Source organism: Ursus maritimus, unplaced genomic scaffold (assembly GCF_017311325.1).
Source record: "Ursus maritimus isolate PB19 unplaced genomic scaffold, ASM1731132v1 scaffold_21, whole genome shotgun sequence".
Classification (NCBI taxonomy): Eukaryota; Metazoa; Chordata; class Mammalia; order Carnivora; family Ursidae; genus Ursus; species Ursus maritimus.
The window spans coordinates 42,773,185-42,798,143 of record NW_024424564.1 but is presented as its reverse complement, the minus strand read 5'-3'; the positions used below and the strand labels follow the sequence as shown (position 1 = coordinate 42,798,143).

The following is a 24,959-nucleotide window of genomic DNA, read 5'->3' as shown; positions in this document are numbered from 1 at the left end:
AATTCCTGGCAAAAGCTCATCTCTCCTAGCCTCACTTTTCGAGGCTGGGAGGGAAAGAGCAAAAGAAATGGAGATTTGTTCACTTAGGGATTTAATGTCAGAGTGGCCCCTTGCAAAGATCACGATCAGCCAAGCCCCAAGAGAATGCATCCCAGTGCTCAGAGCAGCAGGGCTTGAAAGCATCAAGGGTTCCAGCCCTCTTCCTTCTGCTGGGGATTGGGGCACCAGCTTGGAAGCCAGAGGTGTGGGTTCAAATCCCATCTCTGCCTCTAGGTTTCCTCAGATGTAGTTAAGAGATGGACAGCAGCAGCAACCTCTCAAGGCTGTTGCTGGGATCGGGTGGGAAAGCAAACATGAAAACGCCTGGCCAAGTGCCTGGCTTCATTCACTCACTCACTCACTCACTCACTCACTCACTCACTCACAGACTTCCTCCAGGTGACAGGCTTTGGGCTGAAGAGCGAATAGCCTGGTGCTTAGTCAGTGACTGGGGAATCTGAAGATGCATAATGAGTTGTATTCCAGCTAAAATGGAATACCATCTAAACTGCCAGGAAGTTCACAGAAGAGAATAATTAACAGGATGACATGTACTGAGTATCAAATTTTTAAAAAATTGTTAACCTCTCAGAACGTCAATTCCCTGTGCACCCTCTACAGTAGGGACACTGAAATCTCCCAAGGCCTCAGAGCTGGAACTTGACAAAATGAGATCAAAGTGTCTTTTCTTATTGCAGTTCCTGGTCCACAGTCTACCTGTTTATTTTCTGGGACTTTTTCTACGCTTTTTATCTTCTTGTGTTACTTCTTTTTTATACAAGTAATACAACTTAAGAAAAGTAAGTTGGGAGAAAAAAGTGGTAAGAAAAAAGAAAACTATATTTTTAAAAAATTGTTTCCATTAGGGGTGCCTGGGTGGCTCAGTCAGTTAAGTGTCTGCCTTCGGCTCAGGTCGTGATCCTAGGGTCCTGGGATTGAGCCCCTCGTCAGGCTCTGAGCTCAGCAGGGAGTTGGCTTCTCCCTCTCCCTCTGCCCCTCCCCCAGCTCATGTTCTCTCTCTCTCAAATAAATAAGTAAAAATTGTTTAAATTACCTAAATTCCCACTATCCAGTTGTAACTATGCTTCAAACTCATCTGTTGCCTTCAAGACCTTTTCCTTTTTTCCTTTTTATTTAAATTCAATTAGCCAACTCCTAGTACATCATTAGTTTCAGATGTAGTGTTCAATAATTTATCAGTTGCATATAACACCCAGTGCTCAAAATATCACGTGACCTTTTCCTATGCTTATATAAACCTGTTATGTTTCTCTCCATAATCTATAATAGGATCATATAGAACATACTTGTTGATGATACTGGGTTTTTTCAATCCTAATATGTCAGTCCATATATTTCTGCTTCATTCCTTTGAAATAGCTGTGTCGTTTTCATTTGCATAGGTATACAACAGTTTGTTAGACATTTTTATAAACAACTCCATGATAAACATCCTTGTGTGTTTATGTATATGTACACATATATAAATGTTCATAGACATACATATACAAAAACACGTATACATGTCCGTACATACATCTTAGCATACTTGCCTGATGATTTCCTATGGATCTAGAATTATCAACTCTTTTTAAACCTGTCATTTTCGTATTAATTGAATCCAAGTCAGCAGACCCTTCCTACTTATGAGCCAGGTACTCTGCAAACACCTAAGTTTTGCACTGAGCAGAGCTAAAGAAGCATTGGGCACAGTTTCCTACAACTCACTACTACCTCCCCACCCCCATCGTCCCACACCAGCTCCTGTCCCTACCCTACCACAGCCAGCTGGTGATAAAGCCTAAAAGAAATTCTGTCTGCCTGAGTTCCATCCCTTTTCTGCCTCATAGGATCCAGGCTGCCATTTCAAATGTTTTACAGGGTCTGAGTGAACATCCCAGGGCAGGCAGGGCCAAGAGGAGCTCAGTCTTTTATGTCGTAAAGTCAGTAGTCACAGCCACCTCCCCAAACAAGGTCTCTTCCTGCCTCTGTGTGCCCCTTTCTACTTATAAAAGCTCTCGCTTATAATGGGCAGTTTTAGTATGCTGCACGGGTAGGGAGCATCCCTTTGCATCAAAGAGTGAATGCAAACTGCCTTCCCCTCTCTTTGCTTAGTTTCATAGGCATTTGCCTCCAACTCTGGTCCTGAAGCAAAAGAATGACATCGAAAGGAGAGAGAAACAGATCAGAATGTTTTTTCATGAAAAGAGCTATAAAAACAACACATTCAGCTTATATAAGTAACTTCCTTCTAAATGCGTACGGGGAATTTACACCATACATGCACACCTCTAGCCAGTCTGAGCTCAGTGATTCTGTTAGGTATAACCTAAGTATATTTTATTGTAAAAAAATTTTATATATATATATATAATTGTAAAATATATATATATATTCATTCTAAATTTTAAAAGGTCTGGCCATTTCCTCCCACCCCAGTTTCTGAGTGAGTTTGGCCAGGGGTCTGTAGTCTCAGTCGTGTCAGTCCCTGTATGGCTAAGGGGTTCAAAGATACAACATGTGATTGTCTTGGTTGTGCCCTTCCCTCCCATCCCCCCAGAAACAACCCAGCTCCTCCAAGGCCGAACAGCAATTTGTACCAATGGCGAAGAAAGACCTGGCTCAGGTGGAATTATGGAGAGATGTCACTGTGTTTTAGAGGGATTTCAGGGCTCCCTGACTTTGTAAATGTGGCTCTTTGCTTTTCTATGTGGGGACTTCCTAAGGCGTCCCTCCATTGCCTTGATATCCTAGGTACCAAAAGACCTTCCCCTACAATAACCTTGCCCACAGGGCTATAGGGACACCAATTTTCTGGGCACAGAGATGGGGGCTCCAAGGTAAGGTGACTTGCCCAAGATCGCATGGATGATGGAGGGTTTCATGATAACTGCAACCCAGGTCTTTTCACTCTGAGTGCACCATTCCCTCCCTGACCCTGAAAGTCCGTGAAGTCCCTTTTGGCCTCAGCTGGTCACCAGGCTCCATGTCTAAAGCCCAGTCCTCATGACCCAGGTTCCTCTTGGTGATGCTTCTCCTTTCCTCCAACTGTTCTTTCTGCTGGTGCTCACTCAGCCAGCTCCAGACCACACCCTTCCACCCCTAGCCATCCTTGGCACCCTATGCCCATCCTTGACACCCTGGCTATTTCTAGGCTGGGACAGGGAGGGCCAACTGCATCCTGGTTTCTCAGACGTTGACTGTCTGGCAACCCCCAGGTGCAAATCTGGTGTATCTATTTAGAAGAGAAGCAGAGGAAACCCACCCCGCCCACAGCCCACAATGGGAACACCCCCTTTCTGCATCCCCTATGGCAAGTGCCAGCAGCTCTCCCCCACCCACTGCAGGTCCCCTAGAGATGAGAGGAAATCTAGCACAGGTCCTCAAGAGCAGGGCAGATGGGCACTAGAGGTTCCCAGGGAACCCACCAGAGGACATAGTAGCCCCTCACTCCCAGGAGCCAAAGGTGAGCGCCCAGGAAAGGGCCAGGCTGCTATTGGCTTCCCACAGTAGTACTCTAGACCCAATCCAGGGGATCGGCTGGGTCCTTACTTTCCCACCATTGTTCTTTTATCTGATTCTAAAAATAATGTGTCACCATTGTGAAATTTCATTTTCCTGAAAATACTGGTCAAAATGAAAATCACCCCAAATCCTGCAACCCAGAGGTAACTAGTACTGATATTTGGTATCTAGACATTCAGACTTTCCTTTAAGCAACTAATACATATTCATACTTTTTATCTTTTTTACAAACTGTCTTCTGTTATCCAAAAGTACAACATGGGAATATTCCCACATCAATATTTAGAGACTGTTCAAGCTCTTTTATGACTACTCAGTTGTCCACTGCATGAATGCACCATAATTTAAAGCAATCTATTGTGATAGACATTGAGGTTAATCCTTTGTGTGTGTATGTGTGTGATTATGAACAATGCAGCCATGGATTCCATTGCTTTATTATTCCTTTGGACTAAATCTCTAGAAATGAGATTGCAGTTTAAAGGGTATGTACAATTTTGGGACTCTTGATTCTCAGGGCCATGCTGTCCACCAGATAGGCTACACCAATTGCTTTTCCCATCAGCAATCTGTGTAGGCGAGAGACCAAACTCTGTGAGGATGGAAAATGCAGGTGCCTGCATTCCCCGCACCACTCCACCCAGTCCAGGGACACTATCTGGAAATCCCCAAAGGCATTAGCACAGGAAAAAACTAGGTACTGGCAGTTAGGGAAAGGACAGATGGGAGGGATTCCAATAAGTCTGGGGGGCCACGTGAGGCTCCCTTTGTCTCCCCAAAGTGTCCCTCCACTGAGTGGGGCCTAGGGCAGCAAGAGGGGCTCCATGGGGCAGTGATGATGCCCAGCCCAGAAATGCAGTCACTAGAAGCTGCCTCCCCCTCTCCCTAACCAGCTGTGTGACCCTGGGGAAGGGCCTCTATTTCTCCCATCTGATCTGTCGGACAGTCTTAATTCTTTGATCTCAGAACCAGTCTTTAAGACTAGAGCGGAGGTCTCCACCCCATCTTCTCTCCATTCACCGAGTCATTTGCCTTTGATCTCTCCATTATATCCATTTATATAAACTACCTCCATGAAGAACCACACCAACCTTTTTTAGCTTCTGTTTTTATTAGCATAGCACTGATGATATCTTAGTGGTTTGCAGGAGAGAGAGAGCAGCTCTTCACTGGAAAGTAAAGAACATGCTTTTCAAATTCAGCTTTAGCTCAGCATTTGCGAGAGCCCAGGCGCTGCTGACAGGGCTCACCCATCTTCCCATTGGCCCTACATTATCAATGGGGCTCTTCCCATTTGCAGTTGGGAAAACCAAGACTCAGAATTCACACTTTAGTCAAACTTAGCCCATGAGTAAAAGGCAGAGTTGAGATTCAACCTCAAGCCTGTTTGACTTCAAGCTCCGTCTCTTTCTAAGCCTTCCACTGTCTGTCCAACCAGCCCAATGGAAGGCTACTTCATGCTCAGAAATGTGAAATGCTGTAGTGCAGGGCTGAGAGTTGGAAAAGCATGAAGTCACCTGGATTTCTCAGATTGGTCATGCTTGGCTCGGGACCTTGAAGCCAATTAACATGTCTCTCCCTAACTTTTATCATCTATAAAATGAGCAGGGAGAGAATTAATTAGCAGTATCTGGCAAAACCTGCTCAGCCTCTTAAACATTCATACAGTACTTCCCATCCAGTAAGCAAGCAGTAAGTGTCCTTTCCTCCTTCTAAGAACCAACATCTGCAGCCCTGGATTACAAATAGGTGTGAGCAAGCTTCTGTGATTTCTACCCCCAGAACATAACCCAAACCCCAAAATTCACTCCCACCCTGGTCCCGGGTGCTTGCCGGCACCTAGTGGTAGCTAGGGCCTGGTGACCCCAGGACTTGAATTCTCTGAGGCTGTGCCCATCCCTGTGCAAGTATGTTGCAGAATCAAGATGTTCCAATGAAAAATGAGTCAGGAAAAATCTCAGACTTACTCTGAAGTCCGTCTCTCATTCTAAAAGTAAATGGGGTTTAAAAAAAAAAAAAAAAGCCAATGAGTTGGGTGCCCATTGGTCCCTGATGCCAGGCCATGTCCTCAGGCTCAGCTTTTTCAGGTCCCCAGGTAGTGCCAGGGGCTGCAGTAGAATGGGTTGACAGGCAAAGCACACACACACACACACACACACACACACACAGTGGAGAAAGAAGAGAAGATTGGGGAATGACCTATGGTCATGCTCAGAGGGAATGAGGATGGCCTTGGGCCTAGAGCCTCAGAGAGGGCCAGTCCCGGAGAGAGGTCTGATTCACTGCTCTTGCTGGGCCAGGAGCAACACTTACCCTGCACCTCATGTGAATCAGAAAAAGGCACCCCCGCTAGGTGTTAGCAGCCTGCATCACACACTGCACAGAAAAGTACCTCTAAGGTCCAGTGCTCTTGGGCTCCAGAAAAAAAAAAAAAAAAGTTGATGGGTTTCCAAGGAAGCCATGAGGTAGGATGGGTACCAGAGAAAACTTCCCATGGGCCCATGGGCAGAAGAGAAAATCGGGCAATGAGTGGGCTACAAGAGAATTGGTACATTGGCTTTTCCAGAATCCCCTTTTTTTTGTTTTCTGAATCTTTGAAAACCAAAGATGTGGTGGGAAATGGGGGCCCTTGAGTGTGCTTCCTACATATCCTCAATTGTCCAAGCTGGAACTACAGAGAAGAGAGGGCAGAGCCATAGCAAAGAGGAGACAGGCTGAGCAGCAGCTTTGAGAGTAGGGGCCATGGCCTATTCACCTTTGTGACCCCAGCACCTCTCCCAGTGCCTGGAACATAGCAGATGTTCAATAAATCTTTGTTCAAGGAACTGATGGGCCCAGAGCAAATGTACTCATGGGATCTTTACACAGTGAGGGAAGCCATGTGCCCAGCTGGGCGGGAGGCAGCCAGATTGGGAAATGATGGTGATCAAGGCCCATGCTTGGTGGTCACAGTGAACCACGTGGCTGGTGGTTGAGGAAGAGGTAGAAATTGGAACATAGATTTCTGCGTGTTTGGCCTCCCACATGGGGCCAGGCCGGGCTTGGGAAGGAGGCCACAGGTCCTGCCAACATGGCACCCAGCCTTCTGAGTATCCTGAGATGCCTTCTCTTTAAGCCTCTCCAGCCCTGTGGCCCCGGGATCTACAGCCGGCAGAGAGGCAGCTCCTTGCAGGCGTAACCCAGCACTGGCCCAAGGGGGAGGTCAGGACTCTTCAAGCCAACACAGATTATTTCCTCTTTCACTACCTCACTCCCTAGTGGAAAAAACAAGAAAACAAAATTCCCCTGAGCAACCTGAAACCTTGTGACCCTCTGGCTAAGTGGCAGGACCCAGTTCCACCTTAGTCCCCTCCACTTTCCTCTGGCTCACCTATGCTTAAGCCCAGAGGGCAGCCTCGGAGGTTATTTATAACTGTGTCAGAGGAGAAGGAGGCAGGAAATAGGAAATTATGAAGGAGGGGGCAAGGAGGAGTAGCAGGGGCCAAGTGACCCCGCTGGCTTGGATCCTCCGCCTGCCTGGCCTGTGGCGTCAGAGCCCCATGACAGGGATTCTTCCCCAGCCCACATTCCTCCTGGCCCCAGAGCCCTACCTGCTTCTCTCTGGCCAGCCACTTCCCCTTTCCCAGGCCCAGGTGGAAGCAGTTTGGTCCTGAGGCTTCTCCTCAGTCTGGCCACAGTCACGTGGGCTTTTCCAACTGGAGTTAAGGGTACAGGAGCTGGGGTTTGGGCAGGAGGCCCAGCCCTGGTGGTGGGGTAGGCAAACACCCAGCCTTTCACCTCCAACAGCCCCACCCTGCTTTCTTTCCTTTCCTCTCTTGTTTACATACCTTGAAAGCAGGAGTCTGAATAGTCAAGGCTTCAGACCCAAGACTTCTCACTAACTGCATCAAGGGGCCTCGAAATGGAGGAGACTCCCCCACAATCACACAGCCAGAAGGAGCAGAGCCAGGCCTGGGGCCCTATCTTTTAGGGACACCAACCCCTATTCTATATCCCCATGCTATCCTCCTGGGATCCCAGCTAGCTACAATTCTTATGGTAAAATGTGAACATACTTGATATACTGCATAGGGTGGGAGTGTCCATACCTGCTTATCCCTGAGCCATGAACTAGGAGATGAAATCCCAGTTGGCTACCTCAGATCCTGTGTAGACTGAGGCAAAATATTCAGCTATGAGGTCATGCACCAAACCATTCCAAGCGACTGCCGAATTTGCAGTGCCACTAACTTTGAGACAGTTTTGGATTAAGTTAGGTTATTCTTGTTTTGTCTCGTTTGTTTCTTACTTTGTTTTAACACATCATCATCAACTCAGTGATTCTCTAAGACAAGTGTTCTGAATTGGGTGGATGGGGGATGATTATAAATGGCCTTCAGGAAGGTGTCAGAAACTCTAGAAATGTGTGTGTATAGTTTTAGTCAGATTCTCAGGGATGCTCCCATCTATGAACTGATGAAGATGTTCATCTAAGAGAAGCATAGACCAGAGAGGTGAGAGCTCCAGCTAAGACCAGGGCAGGACCAGGGGTAGGTATAGCCCCTCTGCTACTTCCTCTCCACAGTACTTGTCCCCTGGACTTTCAAGTCTTAAACACGTCACATTCGAGCCAGCCACAGTACCCTCCCGTCAAGTCTCTAATGGTATCAACCGGATACCAGGATATTTTTTTATTTTTTTTTAAGATTTTATTTATTTATTTGACAGAGAGAGAGACAGCCAGCGAGAGAGGGAACACAAGCAGGGGGAGTGTGAGAGGAAGAAGCAGGCTCCCAGTGAAGGAGCCTGATGTGGGGCTCGATCCCAGGACTCTGGGATCACGCCCTGAGCCGAAGGCAGACACGTAACGACTGAGCCACCCAGGCGCCCCAGGATACCAGAATTTTAAAAATCTGATGTGTGCCCAGAACTGAGGGAGCCAAGTAAGATTGTAACACAAGTCATGGACAGAGGCTGGATCATTAAATCTGGCCAGTGCTTGGCCTTGAAGGTCACACCTCCCTTCCTCCTTTTTGTTCCAGCCCCATAAAGTGCCCACTCTGATGCAGCCATTCTGTTTGGCAGCCCCAGATGAGCAACTTCCCTATGCAGTGCAGATAGTATATCTTACTCTTTCCTTCCCTCCTCAGCAATCACAGTACAGGCAAGTGGGCAAAAGTAGTTTTCAGAATCTTCACATGGGCAGCATCTCACCAGTAGGGCTTAGAGACATTTCTGGGAAAAATTGATTGTTTGATCAAGGAAATGCTGGATTAAACAGAACTAAACAGGTTACCACACAGCAGGACTTCTCAGAGCCTTTACTGTGCTGATGGTCATTGTGCATCTCCAAGAGGGTAATACAATAAACAGTTTTCCTAAACATGTTGGCTGAAGGAACATTTCTTAGGACTGGTGTTCGGAAGATCATATCCTGAGAAACACTGCTTTAGGCTTTCCCACAGTACATGGAAATCTTCCTTGCCCCTATCCTCACAACTCACCTGATAAATTACAAGAAGTGGCGGTGCTAAATTTCTGCCAGGAAGGCAACCTCGATTCTTCTGAGCCAGACAATGAGGTAGCCTTCAGGAAGGACCCAGGAACTCGGTATTGGAGAATGGATAAAAGTCTCAAGACAGATTTGGAGGTTCCTATCTTAAGACTCCAAGGAACTAGAATCTGCAAAGTGTTGTAGAGAACACCAAAGTCATGATAATAGAACAAAAGGAAGTAATTCCCATCTTTCTAGCCCGGTAGGATAGCAGGCAACAAGCAAACCAAATTTGTCTTTCTCTGACATTCTAATTGCCTGTTGTTCACCTGGCCCCAAAATAAAAGACATTGAGCTCAAGACAGCAAAAGTAGACAAGTAAAAGTAACACAGGCCTCCAGCCTGCAGGGAGACACAAATAACCTAAGTCTGACGTTCTTTTTATATAGAGCACAGTCTCACTGGCTGAGGGCCCCCTAGTGACCCATTTTCAGTATTTGTTTATTCCTGTAGTTTACCTTCATTTATTGAGCACCTACTAAGTGGGATGGCCTGTGGTCAGGAATACCCATCAATTTCCAGGCAGCAAGGCTATTCTTAGTTTTCTGGTGTCTATTTAAAGAGTGCTAATCCTCGCAGGCTCTCCCCCCTGCAATTAGACTCACCATTTTCCAACCTGGTACACCGACCTCACCCAACTAGGAAGGCAGAATTGGACAAGTGTTCTTCTCACCCTCTTGCACTGGGCCAGGAATTTGGCCTTCAGGGGCTCAGGCAGCCTGGGAATCAGCCAAGCCAGAGATGTGCCTGCTTTGCCTGGACCCTTCAATTAGTGCTGGAGTCCACAGCCTCCCTGGTCTGGTTCTTACTGGCAGCACAGTGATATAGAAAGTGCTAGAAGTCAGGAGGAGTATGATGCAGGCAACAAAGCGGGTTGGTGAAGGAAGACCCTGGACCAGGGAACAGATGTACCAGCTCTAATACCAGCTTTGCCATTGCATGGCTGGCTGACTTTGGGCATGCTTTGTAATGGACTCGAGTCTAGCAGCCCGGGCTCAAAGCCTGGCTCCATCATGTACTAGCTGCATTTTAGGCAAGCGACGTAGCCTCTCTCAGCCTCTTTTCCCCATCTGTAAAGTGGAATGATGGTGACAATAATGACAATAATTTCCAATGTGTAGGTTTACAGAAAATAGTAGAGTTAATATATATGCATGTGAAGTTCTTAGAATCGCTGTCAATAAATATTAGCTGCTTTAGTATTTCATTCCTCTGAGGCCAGATTTCTTCATCAGCAAAATAGAGATCAGAGAGCCTTCTCATCAGGGGGTTATGAGAGTTTAAGGAGATAATGCATGGAAAGGTCACGTAACATAAAAATAACTCCATAAATGTTAGATGTTATCAAATATTATTTTTATTCTCTTTCCATCTCTGTCTCTTAGGCCAAACTACTCCACCTCTCTGGATCTCAGTTTCCTCATCTGTCAAGTGAGAGCACTAGGTCACATGGCACATATAGTATCAGAGCACAGGGGTTTCCTGCACTGGGACCCACATGGCCTGAAAGTCACTTGCCACAAAGCTGAGTCAGGAATCTCGGAGCCTTGATTGGCCCAGTGCACCTCCAGTTTCCCTAGATTTCTGTGCACAGCTCATTAAACAACTGAAAGGAGAAAAAAAGATGCTTTGCATTTGCACACATTCTCTTGATCCGCACCATCCTATTCATGTGGTGGCTGTTAACCACAGGTGGCTGTTAAGCATTTGAAATGCACCTCGTACAAACTTAGATGTGCTATGAGTGTAAAATACATACTGAATTTCAAAAATGTAAAGATTTTAAAACTTTACTAATCATTTTGGAATTGACTACATGTTGAAATGATATTTTGGATAATCCTGAGTTAAGATAGTATTAAAATTCATTTCACCAATTTTTTTTCCTTTTTCTAATGCAGCTGTGAGCAAATTTAAAATTACATGCATGGCCTGTGTTTGCGGCTCTCTATATTATTTCTCCTGGTCTGTACTGGTCTAACCTTGGCCTTTCTGTCTCCCTGCTTGTGAGTCTCCCGATAAGAAACTCTTCTCCAAGGCATAGAGAAGGAATTTGAACTATTTGGGGTTAACTTTTTTAAACAAAATAAAACACAGATGTTGACTATTCAGGTGGGGCATTAAATTTTAAGAGCCTCCGGGAATCTACTCTGGCTTAAAGGGGCCCTGAAATAAAAATCAGTCAAGCCGCCAAAGCATCCCATGATGTTAGCACACTCGTGAGCACCTGTGCTTTGACATCTGCACTCTGGTTGCCCCAGCCAGTTCTTGTCTTCTCTGTTGGAAAAGGATGGCCAACGGCTTTGGTTTCATTTTCCAAGATAATTGCCACCATGTAGCATGCTATCCTAGCAGCTTAAGACAGCTTTTTCTTATGGAGCTAGTCAGTGCTGAACATGTGAAAACTGATTTCTTTTGTCTCTCTCTCCCTCTCTCTCTCCCTCTGTGTGTGTGTGTGTGTGTGTGTGTGTGTGAGAGAGAGAGAGAGAGAGAGAGAGACACACACACACACACAGAGCTAAGTGCAGTATTGCCTGGGAAGGCTGCAATGGTATCTTTCTCAAGGGTCCTCCTTCATTCAAGATACTTTTATCTCATGCCTACTATGCATTAGGCAATGAGCTGGTAAGATGTGACTCCATACTCCAGCTGGCTCACCATCTAGGGAGAGGCACCAAGTAGTAATAATATGATGGCTGACATTAATCAAACCCTCACTACATGCCAGGCAGTGGGCCAAGCCTGGGACTTCCATTATTATCTCAATGTATTCTCCCACACCTCTGTGAGATTAAGAGGACTGTTATGGTGTAGTCTCTTTTTCAGATAAGAAAAATGAGGCTGAGAAAGATTGACTTGCCCAGAATATATAGCTAGCTGTTGATGGAGCCAAGGTTTGAACAAGGCAGGCAGCCTAACTCCAGAACCTTGCTCTGAACCTCCTCAGGAACTATGGAGAGTGTGATAACAAACATATAAGCAGTATTCTCTGGTAAAACAAAGAACAAGGTACCTCATTTTGCCTGAAAAAGCAGTTGATCTTACTCACCTAGAGATCCTACAGCTTGGGGAAATTCAGACCATCTAGGCTCAGGGTCACAAAACTGGTAAGTCACAGGGCTGAATCTGGCCCAAGAACATGTTTTGTCTGGCCCGCACACACATGTGTGTTTCTCTTTAATTGTGCCAGCATTTAAAAATCAGAAGATTTCATATTAAAATTTTGGATACCTAGCTTCTCCTAAGAGACTGGAAATCTGGTAATACTACTAGGCTCCATTCTGAGAGCCTGGAGCTGAGTCCTCGCTGTTTCCTAGAGAAGGCACATGGGTGCTTCAGCTCACACAGTTGCTACCATGTTCTGTTGCCTCCCCACTCCAAGGTCAAAGATGAGCTGCTACTTAATATCACATGTGCCCCTTGTTTTGTTGTTTGTCTTAGAATAAAGAAATATTTTTAGTACACATTTATCCCTCCACAGTGGGAAAACAAAAGATTAGGTAACCACATATATATTTCTTTGGTGGAAACGAGTAATGTTTCCATATGTTTCATAGGCAAGCATCCAGCTTCTGTGATGACCTCTTTAGGCATTAGGGTTTGTGATCTGACCAAAGTGAGAGGTAAGAAAACTCAGGCCAAGAGAGAATCAATCAAAGAACAAACTGGAACTCACACCTACACTTGCCTGTTTCAAGTGCAGCCTCTTTGCATTGTATTCATTTGCTCAGAAATGTACCCTGAGCACAATATGAATGTTGGGATTCTCTTGCATCTTGCCGTCCTTCTGGTAAACATTTGTTTCAAGAAGCTACAGTCACGGGAACTTGGGGGTTTCTGTCCTATTGTTGGGGAGGGGAGTGGACTGTGATTGCCCAATAGGGCACATGTTTGCTCTGGGTCTTCTAAACTCCCTCTTCATTCATGTGAGCCAGGTTCCATCAGATCACACACATTTAATCACAGGTTTTCTTCTGAGCCAGGCTTTCACAAGAGAGGTCTTCTCATAGGTTTGAGCCAAGCCATTAGCCACATTTCCTGGAGCAAGGGACTGCTCAGATAGACAGTGGATCAGGAAGACCTTGTTTTGATGAATAATGAGTCTAAATCACACCTCTTACCCATCAGCTTCAGTGGTGGTATTAATGGGGATCAGAAGAATTTTTACCAAGCTCTCTAGCCATCAATGACAGACACCAAAGTGACCTTGACTTTAAATTCTAGCCATCAACTAGGTCTGCAGGGTTGCTATCTTTTTGGCAAATCAGCTCTTCTCCAACAGGAAGTTTGGTGGTCAAATATGTCATCCGATAAAGTATGTCAGCTCATTAGCGGTTTTGTTCAGTTGAAGCCCTCATCCGCTTTTACAACCACAGAGATCCTGGCTCTTATCTTAATAGACCATATTTCTAAAGAAGTTACCTCCTAAAAGGTGTCGTTGATAGATTTAGGTGCTCAATTATTCTGCTAGACTAGAGAGCACCTTTGAAGAGAACTTGACACACAGTAAGCGTTCAAGAAAATGCTGTTACCAGAAGTATATGTGAAAAAGGTGCATACACACCACATAGAGCCAGTCCTGCTATTTTACAGATAAAAGCCCGAAATCCGGAGAAGTTGACATCAGCAAGGTATTTCCAAAGTCAGGTGGTGACTAAGATCTAGAACTCAGGTGTCCTAACTCCAGCCTGGTGCTCAGTCCAGTACGCTGCACATCTCACAACCCCGGATAGATGGCGGTAGATAGGGACAGGGGATATGGACTTGACATCCAAGTTCAGTGTCACTGATCCTTTCCCCAGGCCCTCCCAATAGCTACCCCAGCATCTTCTACCTGTGCCTGTCAGAGTCTAGAAGTATAGGACTTGGCTTCCCAATTCCACATGTGGGCTGTGGGACCGAGCTCTGGAATCATACTTTTTACTATCCACATCTGTTTAATGGGAACAATGACTCTCCCCATCCTGCTTTCCTCCGTGGGATGTTGTGATCATCGAATAAGATCAAGTGGACTTAAGACTCTAAATTGGGGAACTTGGTTATTGGTTTCACAGTTTTGTGGGAGGCAGTGTGGTTAGTGGGAAAGCATTAGACTGAGGGAGAGGGGTCAAACAACCATAATTTTGAAACTCAGCCTTCTGTATGTGGCCCTGGAAGACATCGCATCTCTCAGAGCCCCATTTTCCTAACCAAAAATAAAGTGAGAATACACATTCTGCCATATAATATAACACCACAACTGAAAGCTATTATTTCTTAAGCTTTTAGTATGTGGTAGACTCTGTGCTAAACATTTTCCTTCAGTTATTTCACTTACTCACCAACTCAGTGTGGTACTATCATTCCCCCTCATTTTGCAGATGAGCAAATTGAGGCCAGAGAACTTACCCAAGCTCATGAACAGCAGAGCTCATAAGAGCTACTATGTTTCCAAATCTCAAAGGCTATGAGTCTATTCATGATGATCAAGTCCAGGTCAAAAAGAAATCCCTCCTAACTCATGAATCACAAGCACGTCAGCCAAACACTGGTGCTCTTTTAACACTGTCCTCACAAGCTCTGACCAGGTTGCAAGGTTCACCTTCCCATGCCTTGATCTGGGGGATTGCAGGAGCCCTGAATTTCTCAATGCAACGGTCCTTCTCTACAGGCAACTTGGCTCTCAGATGCCTGGTGCCCTCATTCTGAGAGGGATCAAAGATGAGAAGAGGTGAGGGGATAATTGCCATGCGATATTTAAGGTCTCTGGTTCTAGAATGGCTCTGATCTGCTCAGGACTTCCACTTCCTCCCTCCATCCACCCCCTGTTATTCTGGGGCTCTGTTTTTCCACTAGCTGAACTTTACCTTGGGCTCTCTGAAGCCAAATCTCACAGCTTTCCTTCCCTTCCCCACCCCCACAAACAGCCAGGTGGCCGTAGGCCTGGGGATACTTAGCATCTCTCCTCTCTGTGCCATGAATGCCACTGTTAGGTGATACGGTTTACATGAACACAAATCAGAACTGGGTGTTGGGCAGCATGGGCCATTCCTTCTGTGGCAGCCAAACCATCCCAGGCTCACAAATGCCTATAAATGAATCAGAACATTTTCTCTAGGCCCCCTCCCCTTCTCTAGACACTAATTTTTTAGCAACTGAGCGAAAACTTCTCTTAGTTCCACTGCGACTGGGATGGACACCTTGTGACTTCCTGTCAAACTCTATTTAGTGAGTCCCTTTAGCTAGAATCAATGCATACGTGTCTACTCCAGCCTGTCAGAGATTAACACAGGAAAACAAACACCCGAACCCATGGCACCTCCTCTGGAAGGGTATGCAACTTAACCAGGACATATTGGTTACCTGCTAGCTCTACCAGCCCGTTCTTAGCACTGTGGGTAAACAGAAAGATGGTAAGAGTTGTAAATGTGTGGGCCTGCACACATGGAGAAGGGATGGTAAACTGGTGTAAAACTAAAGAACAGCTCTCGGAGGAGTGAAGAACAGTGATCTACCCTGGGTCTAGTATATAGCTCACTATCTTTAGCACTTCAGTAAGCCAACCCAGATCGTACAATAAACCATCCAATAACCCATGAGAAAGCTTCTCAGGCTTAAGAAGACACCAAGTTTCATTGCTTTTGACTGCAATTAGTTTGTGTATTAGCTGATCATGTCAGAAAAAAAATGGCTATTATCAGCCATTATTAATATATTTTAACTGGTTTTCATGGAAAAATCATTGACACACAAAATGTGGCGGGTGGTTTTTCCCAACATTGAGAGAAAACTGATAAAAAAAAAAAATAGTCCTCAGCATTGAAAAGCTGGTTCAGGGGAAGGAGCACCACGATAAGGATTAGAAATAGGGTTCAAGGCTTGGTTTCGTTGGAACCACACGGCAATAAAATTGGGGTCGACAGGGGAGGCCGGAGCTGGAGAGGCGGGCTATGGAAGAAAATCAAAGAGAAGCATACTGAGGGGAACCCTGGCAGTAGGGAGTCAAAAAACCAATGTGGAGGAAGTTGCAAAATGGGTAGCATCTTCCGTGGCTAAAGAGTCCTAGCCCTTGGTCTGTTCTGATTTGGAATGCAACTTTTGGATAGACAAAGCAAGTGTAGATTCTGTTTCTTAGAGGTGGGTCTTGGACAAGCAATTTCACCCCTCTAGCCTCAGATCACTCACCAGGCAGCTAGGATGGGTCATGTCTACCTCACAGGGTGAGAGATAGGCAAGCAAAGATTTTGGTACAGTGCCTGGAGCACAATAAATACACCTCAGGGAAAGGTAGTTATCATTTTTGGTGACCCCCTGCTGGAGTGGCATTTAGAAATCTCCAAGCTTTTTTCTCTGGGAATATGAATGGTGTATTATGGCCCTAAGATGGGACTGGACTGACCAAGTAATGCAGACAGCAGAACAGGTGCTTCCCCTCTCAGAGGGGTTAGATGCGTCCCTCTGGGTGGAATACAGCTCTTAGGTCTCTCCCCACCCAAAAATGACCCCCTCTGGGAATTTCCCATGCAGCTTTGGAGAATTGGGTTTTTAGTAAAGATAGTGTTTTGTTTTTGCAACGTTCGAACTTTGGGCAAGGTGTGACTATTCTACACCAATGCCAGGGAGGTGGGCAGGGAAATGAGACCTGAAGAATGGGAAGTTGATGAGGGTGTTCAAAACCTAGGGGACAGCATGGGCCAAGACCCAGAGTATCTGAACAGCAGGAGCTGGAAGGGATAGTGATGAGAGGATGATGAAGGAGGAGGCAGCGGTCAGACTGGTGCTCATTAGAGCCATTTTATGACACTTCATCCCAAGAGTTCAATGAAGGGTTTTAATCCAGACAGTGAAATTCTCTCTTAAACCAGCCCTTTTAGCTCCCATAATGACCCCAGCATCTTTCTTGGCTAGAACCCACCACACTTTCCTCTCCACATTCCATCTCCATTCCCCATGGCCTCCCACCATTCCCATCCAAGCACCATCCAAATGCAACAGCAAGGGCAGTAGGGAAACAAAAGGATGAGTCCCCTCACTGTCATCATCAGTCTGGGTAGGGCCAGTCAATGAGGGGACATCTTTGAGTCAGCAAATAAAACCCTGCGCAGATGTCTTCAATATACAGCCACTTGTGCCTAAACATGAGCTCATGGCAAACCCCAGAGTCAAGTAACTTAAGGTAATGAAAGTCCCCTTGCTTATTATGAAAGCAAAAAAATAAATCCATCTTCAGCTGAATGACTCCCAGACTGCATCAAGTCAAGAGCCATGGCTTTCCAGGCACTTTAAGCCTCTCTCTCCCTATAAAAATACTCCCATCAACTTAATCTAAGTGGCCCTAAGTTTGCTTTCAGAGGTACAAAAAGGGTGAGCAACAAGAAAAAACCTCAGAAAATCAATAAAAAGTATAAACTGTTTTCCCATTTGAGAGAGGCATGGACGTCCCTCCGGCACTGGGCTGTAATAGTCCCTCCGTTTCCTTCATGTTGCATCTGAAAAGAACTATGTGAACAGAGCCACTCTGGAGGGCAAACTGGCAGGTGCTGTTAAAATGAAAAATATACCTACTTATGTCCAGGAATTCCAGCTGTATATTTGCTATTAAGAAATATTTGCACACGTTAAAAAGAGAAACAGACAACTATTTATTGTCGTGCTCTTCGTAAACAGGAAAAGCTATTAGAAACCTAGACGCCTATCAATAGGGAAATGGCTAAATAAACACATTCTATACTTACAGGGATACATATTATAGTACTATAATAGTATAGAGTAATATATAATATTATATAGTATAAGGCAATTAACATCTAGCATATCAGTTGATTATATTTTAGAACCAGCCCAGTGGGGTTTAAATACAGGCTCTGCTGTAATCTTGAACTCAAGTTATCTAATTCTTTTAAGCCTCAGTTTCCTCATCTGTAAAGTGAGAATGACAGTAGCATGCTTGCCTCATAGGACTATTGAGAGAATTAAATGAGTTAATGCACGTTAACTATTTAGAATGGTGCCTGGCACAGAATAACCACTTTATACCTGTTAGCTTTTTAAAATTATAATCCCATGGAATACTATACGTAGAATGAAGTGAATATATATGAGAACAAGCCCTAATACACATTGTTCAGTTACAGAAGCATGTGGTATTCCACTATTTAGGGTATTGTATCATTCATGTGTCTAAGGGAAAAACTACTATAAATTTCCTTTGGGTACCTATGTATGTAAATGCATAGGGAGGAAAGGACCTGGAGAAGAAGCTAGAATTAGAGGAAGTGGTCAAAAAGGACAATAGCCCTATCTAATTTTAGATAGATAGATAGATAGATAGATAGATAGATAGATAGATAGATAGATAGATAGATAGATGATTGATGGATACACATGTACACACAGTTACATACACACATGGATGTAGAATGTATTCATAGAATACTTGTGATTTTTAAAATATGGAGAAAACTTAAAGGGCCAAGGTATTGCAAATTATTATTCCCTTTTTATAAATGAGGAAACCAAAGCTTAAAGACATCCAATAAGGTGCCTAAGTGCACATCGCCAACAGGCCCCAGAGGAAAGATTTAAGCCCAGCTCTGCCCACCCCACGGCCTTTCCACCACCCCACGCTGCCTCTCAAGGCCACCCAGGAGTTGATGATGACAAAAGCTAAAAGAAGGGGCCTCCTTGTACATACTGGCTGGAATGGTAAAAGCCAAATGCAATGGAGAATTGTGTTGTTGTTTTTGTTTTTAATTAATGAACCTGTTGGAATGTGCCATTCAGCAGTGGAGCTGAATGGTTCCTGCTGTTCCTGCAAAACAAACAAAAGTCCCTCCACCCAAGCCACTTCTGTGGCCACTCTTCTAGCCTTATCTATCCAGGGATTGTGAAAAGGACACAGAACTGTGGGAGAGGCACCTTCTCCAGCCAGCCGGGACCCAGTCTCTGATCTTCCTGCCACCACACCAGCCCTCTATGTAGACTGGGCATCTTGCCCTGGACAGCCCCAACTCATCCCCATCTAGAAGGGGAAGAGTCTTGAAATCCAAGGTGTCTTGTCTCCATTAGCTTTACTTCTCCCTGGGTTTCAGTGTGATAAACTGAGTCATTATTTTACTTTGTCTTGGTGGTTTTGAGGGTCTCTTTCAGCTCTAATAGCCAAAGAACATTAAAATTTTCCTTTATTTTTCTCTTTATACCCTAAACTAATAATAATAATAATAATAATAATTATTATTATTATTATTATTATTATTATTATTTCTCCCTCCCATAAGATGATATTTACTTAAAACCTCAGGTCATTTTGGCTCTCTTCATATTTTTAACGAAAACTTTCCCGAATCAATAAGTAAATGCTTTGAATGTTAATGCTCTGTTACCTTTCAGTCCAAGGAAGGGTCATTTGCCTTAGAATATCAAGGGTAAATGAAAGTTGAAAATGTTTTGAAGAATTGCATAACTAAGAATGAATTCGCCTTACCATTTGGTAGCTGGATGACCTCGGGGAAGCACAACCTTTCCTAGACTTGATGTTTTCCATCTGAAAAAATGGGTGTGATACCTACTCTTAAGGTTGCTGGGTGGATGAAGGACATGGGATCTGTGAAGTGCTTGTGCCCAGTAAGAGTCTGAGAGATGTCCCTTCCCTCTATGTAGAGCAGCTCTCCTCTTTCCAGGGTTCTCAAGATTCAGACAGCCTGGGTCCCCTCCCCAAGTGCCTGGCTCCTCTCTGAAGTCTGATCCTCTTTATTTTCCTTTGGTCACAAAGCCCAGTGTGGAGTGTAATTGTGTGTGTGTGTGTGTATGTGTGTGTGTGGGAATGGGTCTGGCTTCTTTGAAAATGGCTTCTTTGCTAAAACCACAACCTCAGATCTGATACCGAAAGAATCTGCTGGCACTGGTCCCTGTCAGAACAATTCGGAGATATCCAGAGACTGTCCTCCAGGGCTGGCAGCGGGCCCCCAAGCTGAGCCCCACTCTTGAATTCCCAACAGGCTCAGGAGGCAGGCCCCCAGCACTCCATGGCACAGCCCCATTCCTCTATGCAAAGGAGGCTGGAGAGAAGGGCTTGGCATTCTGAAGCAAAATTCTCTCTCTCTGCTGCCTGCCTCCTGCAGAAACCACACACACACACACACACACACACACACACACACACCCCAATTTTCAGAAGGCTCTTGGCACTGCCTACCCCTTCCTGAGCTGGACAGAGCTGCTGGAGCAGGATCTACCCAGCCAAGGCTGCCTCCTTCATTCCCAGCCCCCTCCCTTCCCTCCTCCAGAGTCAAGGTTTTGTCAGGAGTTTCAGGGGCACTGACTGGTGGGGAGGGGGCCACAGACATCCTGGCTGCTGCCAAGTCCTTTTCTTTCCCCCACAGTATGTTTTATAAGCCGGCATGTAGTTTATTCTTCTCCTAAACACTTCACTAGGGTGCAGGGCCTGGAGTTGCCATAGAAACACCTTTTAACTCCTCCCCACCCAGAAAGCAGTGCCAATCCCCTGGGTTTGGGGGGAGAAAGGCAAAAAGAGACACCTGTGGATGAGGAGAAAGGAGAGGGAAGCCATGGGGGTTCTTTAGACAGGGCCAAGTCAGGCATACAGTGCCCTTTGCCCAGCAACATGGCACTCGGCCACAAAGAGAAAACAGCCAGGAAGGTTCTAGAAGAGAAGCTGGTGGTCTGGCTTGAGCATCTTTAATGGGCTACAGTGTTGATTGGTGGGGTCATAAGGGTCAAGGAGAATGGGGAGCCCCTACACATTTCCTTTAGGGAGAGGACAGGCAGAGCTTCAACCTAGACTGGAAACCAGAAAGGCTCTATCAGCAAGGAAAACTGGGAGCCACCTACTGGACACCAGCGGGGTACTCTAAGGCAGCGGAGGTCAACAAGCAAGCAGCCCACATCCACACCTCCCATTTTTAAAAGCATTATCTCATCCCTACCACTAGTGCAGTGCACCAAACCCAGGCAGAGCAGTTTTGGATTGGTGCCAGCGTATCGAAAATTTTTTTGTTTCCTTTTTATTTTCACTGCCACAATGTTCTGGTCTTCAGGTACTTCCTGGTAACTTAGCTTTTCTCTGGGCAGTTTATCGAGGGTGGGGATTTGTTGAATAAATCCAGAGAAATTACAAGAAACTTTCTGCATCAACCCAGACCCATGGCAGGAAACCTAAGAGTCAATCAGTGCCACCATTAAAAGCAGGGTCTCCTTGCTGCTGTTTCCACTGTTCTCTGGTGAGCTTCCAGGGTGAAAATCCAAAAGCCAAAGGCAAGGGGGAGTCATGAGATCTCCCTCTCCCCACACACCAAAAAAATCTGAGCGAACACACCCAAGCCATTGTCCAGCCCAAGAGGGTGCCCTGACTCCACCTGTCAGCCTCCTGGCCTCCTCACTGAGCAAAACCAGAGCCCACCAGCAGCTGCAGCAGCGACCAACACTACTTAGGTGGGAATGCCACCAATGGGGTGAGGAGGGACAGGCCAAGTGGATTTGGGGTAGAAGCAGTGAGAGGAGAAGGAAGAAAACTTTCTAGGCGTCAGGCAGCCCAAAAGAATCCTTCAGGCAATCCACAAGCCGAGGGGCCAGCCGGATTCCCCCAGGGAAAGGGACGGGTGCACAGCACGGGCCCCAGGAAACCTCTAACAAGGGTGACCCCAGGTCACATAAACACCCACGCCTGCCAACTGGACTGACCTTCTGGTCACCACAGCCACCTCTCTGACTTCTCTTAGGTTCAGCAGAGCCCACCAGCAGTGCCCCTCCCAACTTCAGCTGCCTCCCCTGCCAGGCTCCTGTCTCCTCCCCCTCCTCCCCTGCAGCACTCTTGTGGAGGCCCTCACCCAGGACCCAGTGGAAAATTTTCCTTCTTCTTTATGACTTAAAACACACACGCTCCATTCTTCACCTCTGAATCGACACAGGCAGAGGGCAGCTAGACTGTGCCCCACCCCACCTCAGCCCAAGTACACACACACACACACACACACACAGAGAGAGAGAGAGAGAGAGAGAGAGCAGGGGCCACTGGACTTGCGTGCTTTATGAGCTGGAAAGGAGAGGAAAGATGTTTTCCAGCTGCTTCTCCACCTCTGGCCATCCAAACACAAGTGTTCCGAACACTCCCAAACAAGTTCTCCCAGGATACTTGCAAGGCCCTGGATAAAAACTGGTTCTACCTCTTACTGAGTCTCTAATCAAGACACTAAGTCCAGTTTGGAATTGTCACCATGATGTGACCCTTGGCATCTTTGTTCTTTTGGTGACAAATCTGTTTTCCACTGCTCATTCTCCCCCTCCCCACACACATTCAAGAAAAAAAATAGCCTTCCTGTGAATTCTCACAGCTATGTGATAAGTGATCCCTCACACACGCCACCTCCTGCTTGCTATCAACACTCTCAAATACAGTTCCTCCGGGAAAGGGTCAACCCCACAGCTTTCTTCTCATTTTTCCCCTTAAATCCACTCAAACTTGGCAGTCCAAGAAGCTCGCCTAGCCCTTGCCTGGGAAGTGGGAGGCTGGGTTGGGTCTCAATAAAAAGAATGAACTCCATGGGTGCAGGAGAAAATGCAAACTCAGAAAACTTCAAGATTCTCCTGCAACTTTGTGCACATGGCTGGCAACTTTTTTAAAACTATTGAGCATCCCAGTACTTTGGTTAGTTGGCATTCCAAGTTTTAGGAATCCTCTCCCACCCTTTTCCCCCAGCCCTTCCTCTCGTGATAGTGAAAAGGGAAATTTCCCAGATGTCAAAAGGACCAAGAGGGACCTCACGGCCTAAAAGGAGAGCAAAGGCTGCAAGGGGTTCACTCAGCCACTGTGGGTTTTCTCTGCAGGGCATCTGCCCCCTCAGCTATGCCAGATCCTCCCACGGAAGAAACTGAGTTTCGCCACCCCACCCCAAGCTCAGACAGAGAAAAGGAGCGGGGCTCGCCATGCCACCCGGAGCTGCGCCCCAGTCCGGGCGGCAGCGCAAGAGCGGGCACAGCGGGGGCTCTGGCGGGGACACCCGGAGCGCTTACCGATGTCAGAGTTGCAGAAGGCGTCCTGGGGGTGGCTGGGCGAGCATGTGCACGCCTCGGCGCCCCAGTCCCCCAGGCTCCAGCTGCCCAGGAGCACGACTAGCCCGAGCCAGGGAGTCATTGCTGCTGCCGCTGCTGAGGCTGCTGCTCGCCTCTCCAAAGTTATCGTGCGCGCCGCTGGAGGGGCCGCTGCAACCCGAGCTCGCCTGCCCGGCTGTGCGGGGCAACTTTGGCCTCGGGCGCGCTGCCCTGGGAGTGCCCAGCGGGACGGGATGGGGCGCAGCGAGAATGCCTCGGCGCTGGCGCAAGACTCTGCGGGCCGGCGGTCTCTCCGGGCGAAGGAGCGGGAGCTGGGGCGGAGCAGGAGGAGCAGAAGGAGGAGAAGCCGTCTGAGCGCCCGCCTGCTGCCGGCTCTGCGCCGCTGCCGGGCGGCTGAGTGATATAGTGCGGGTCCCCCGGGCACCCCCTCTCGGGCACTCGGGGCCCGCCCCCTGCGACCAATGGCAGAGCCGCATTACCTCATCGGCCCTCCGAAAGGGGCGGGGCCGGGGGCGCGGGCCGACGGGGCGGGGCCGGCCCAGACCGTTCAGATCCTTATAGGGAATAATGCGGCTGTGGGCACCGGAGTGCGTGAACCGGAACGCGCCTCGGACCTACGCTTGCCGAGTGGTCCCCGGAGCGGCGCCCGCGTGCCCCACCTCGCCAGTACCCTGACCACACACCGACCCTTCTCTCTGAGCTCTTCAGACCCGAACCAGAATCAACTGCCACCCACCACAACACCAGTCCGTCCTCGGGTCACAGGCCGCCCTGGTCCTGGAGACCCTGACTGCGCCTGGTGGAAAGGTTAGGGAAAAAGGCTAATAACTCTCTACCTTCTCTGGAAAGAGCGGAGTCAGAGGGGAAAGGACCAACTGACAACCTACACACCCACCCCCGACTGTCCTGGATGTGAGGACGCCATCTGCTCTTGGGAGCTGACTATAATGGACTGTTGTTTCCGCGGGCTCACCCAGAGTAAACTGTGAAGTCATTCAACAAACACTGTTTCAGATGTTGGATTGAGCAAAACAAAGCCCTTGCTTCCATGAAAGTTGAAGGCAATGCATCAGCGAATTCACCAATACATCGGGTAATTCTCTGTGGTGATAGTACCATGAAGAAACAAAACTTAGTGATGGGTTAGAAATCACTGGGGGGGGGGAGGGGGCTGTCACTGCTTTCTATGGGATAGTGAGAGAAGGTCTCTCTAAAGAGGTGACATTCTAGCTGAAAGGTGAGCAAGGAGGAGCAGGAGGAAATCATGTGGAAATCTGGGAGGAGAGAACACCAGTCAGGAAGAATGCAAGTGCAAAGGCCCAGAGCTTATTTGAAAAACAATGAGTAGAAAGGGCAAGAGGAAATGGTAACCCCACCAAGGCCAGACAAGTCTTCATCCTTCAGCAAGGAATTTGGGGGTGAATTGATCCAAAACTGGGGCAACTTACACCGGATTCTGGAGAACTACCCAGATCTTAGACTACTAGCTGTAATGGATAATTGCTAATAACTAATACTATGACTCTCCTTATTATTAAGTAACATCTTGATTCTGCCTTATAGTTTCCATGCCACACCTCATTATATCTCACAAAAAAAATTTTCGATAGGAAAAACACAAAGTACTATTCACACTTTCCAGATGAGGAAACTGGCACAGAAAGGTGGCATGATTTGGCAAGCAGCCAGAAACTCCATTCACTCATTTGCACCGGAAGAAAGATTTTATTTCCCTGGACTTCAGCAGTAATTAGCTGTCACCGTGCAGATGCCCTTTTGCAGCTGGAGTCTTCTGTCTTTCTATTCTTGTGTCTCT

The 24,959-nt window shown here is 46.8% G+C and overlaps 2 protein-coding genes across 3 annotated transcripts in view; one reads left to right on the top strand and one right to left on the bottom strand.

The window, feature by feature from the left end:
• Positions 1-23,538, bottom strand: part of TIMP3 (TIMP metallopeptidase inhibitor 3) — a 58,193-nt gene extending 34,655 nt beyond the window's left edge. The window contains exon 1 of the mRNA XM_008705632.2: positions 23,105-23,538. Within this exon, the coding sequence (XP_008703854.1) occupies positions 23,105-23,225 (121 nt within the window). The 5' untranslated portion in view covers positions 23,226-23,538. The remainder of the gene's footprint in view (positions 1-23,104) is intronic.
• The window catches only part of SYN3 (synapsin III), a 411,395-nt gene that overhangs the window by 149,255 nt on the left and 237,181 nt on the right, over positions 1-24,959 (top strand). The window lies entirely within an intron of this gene.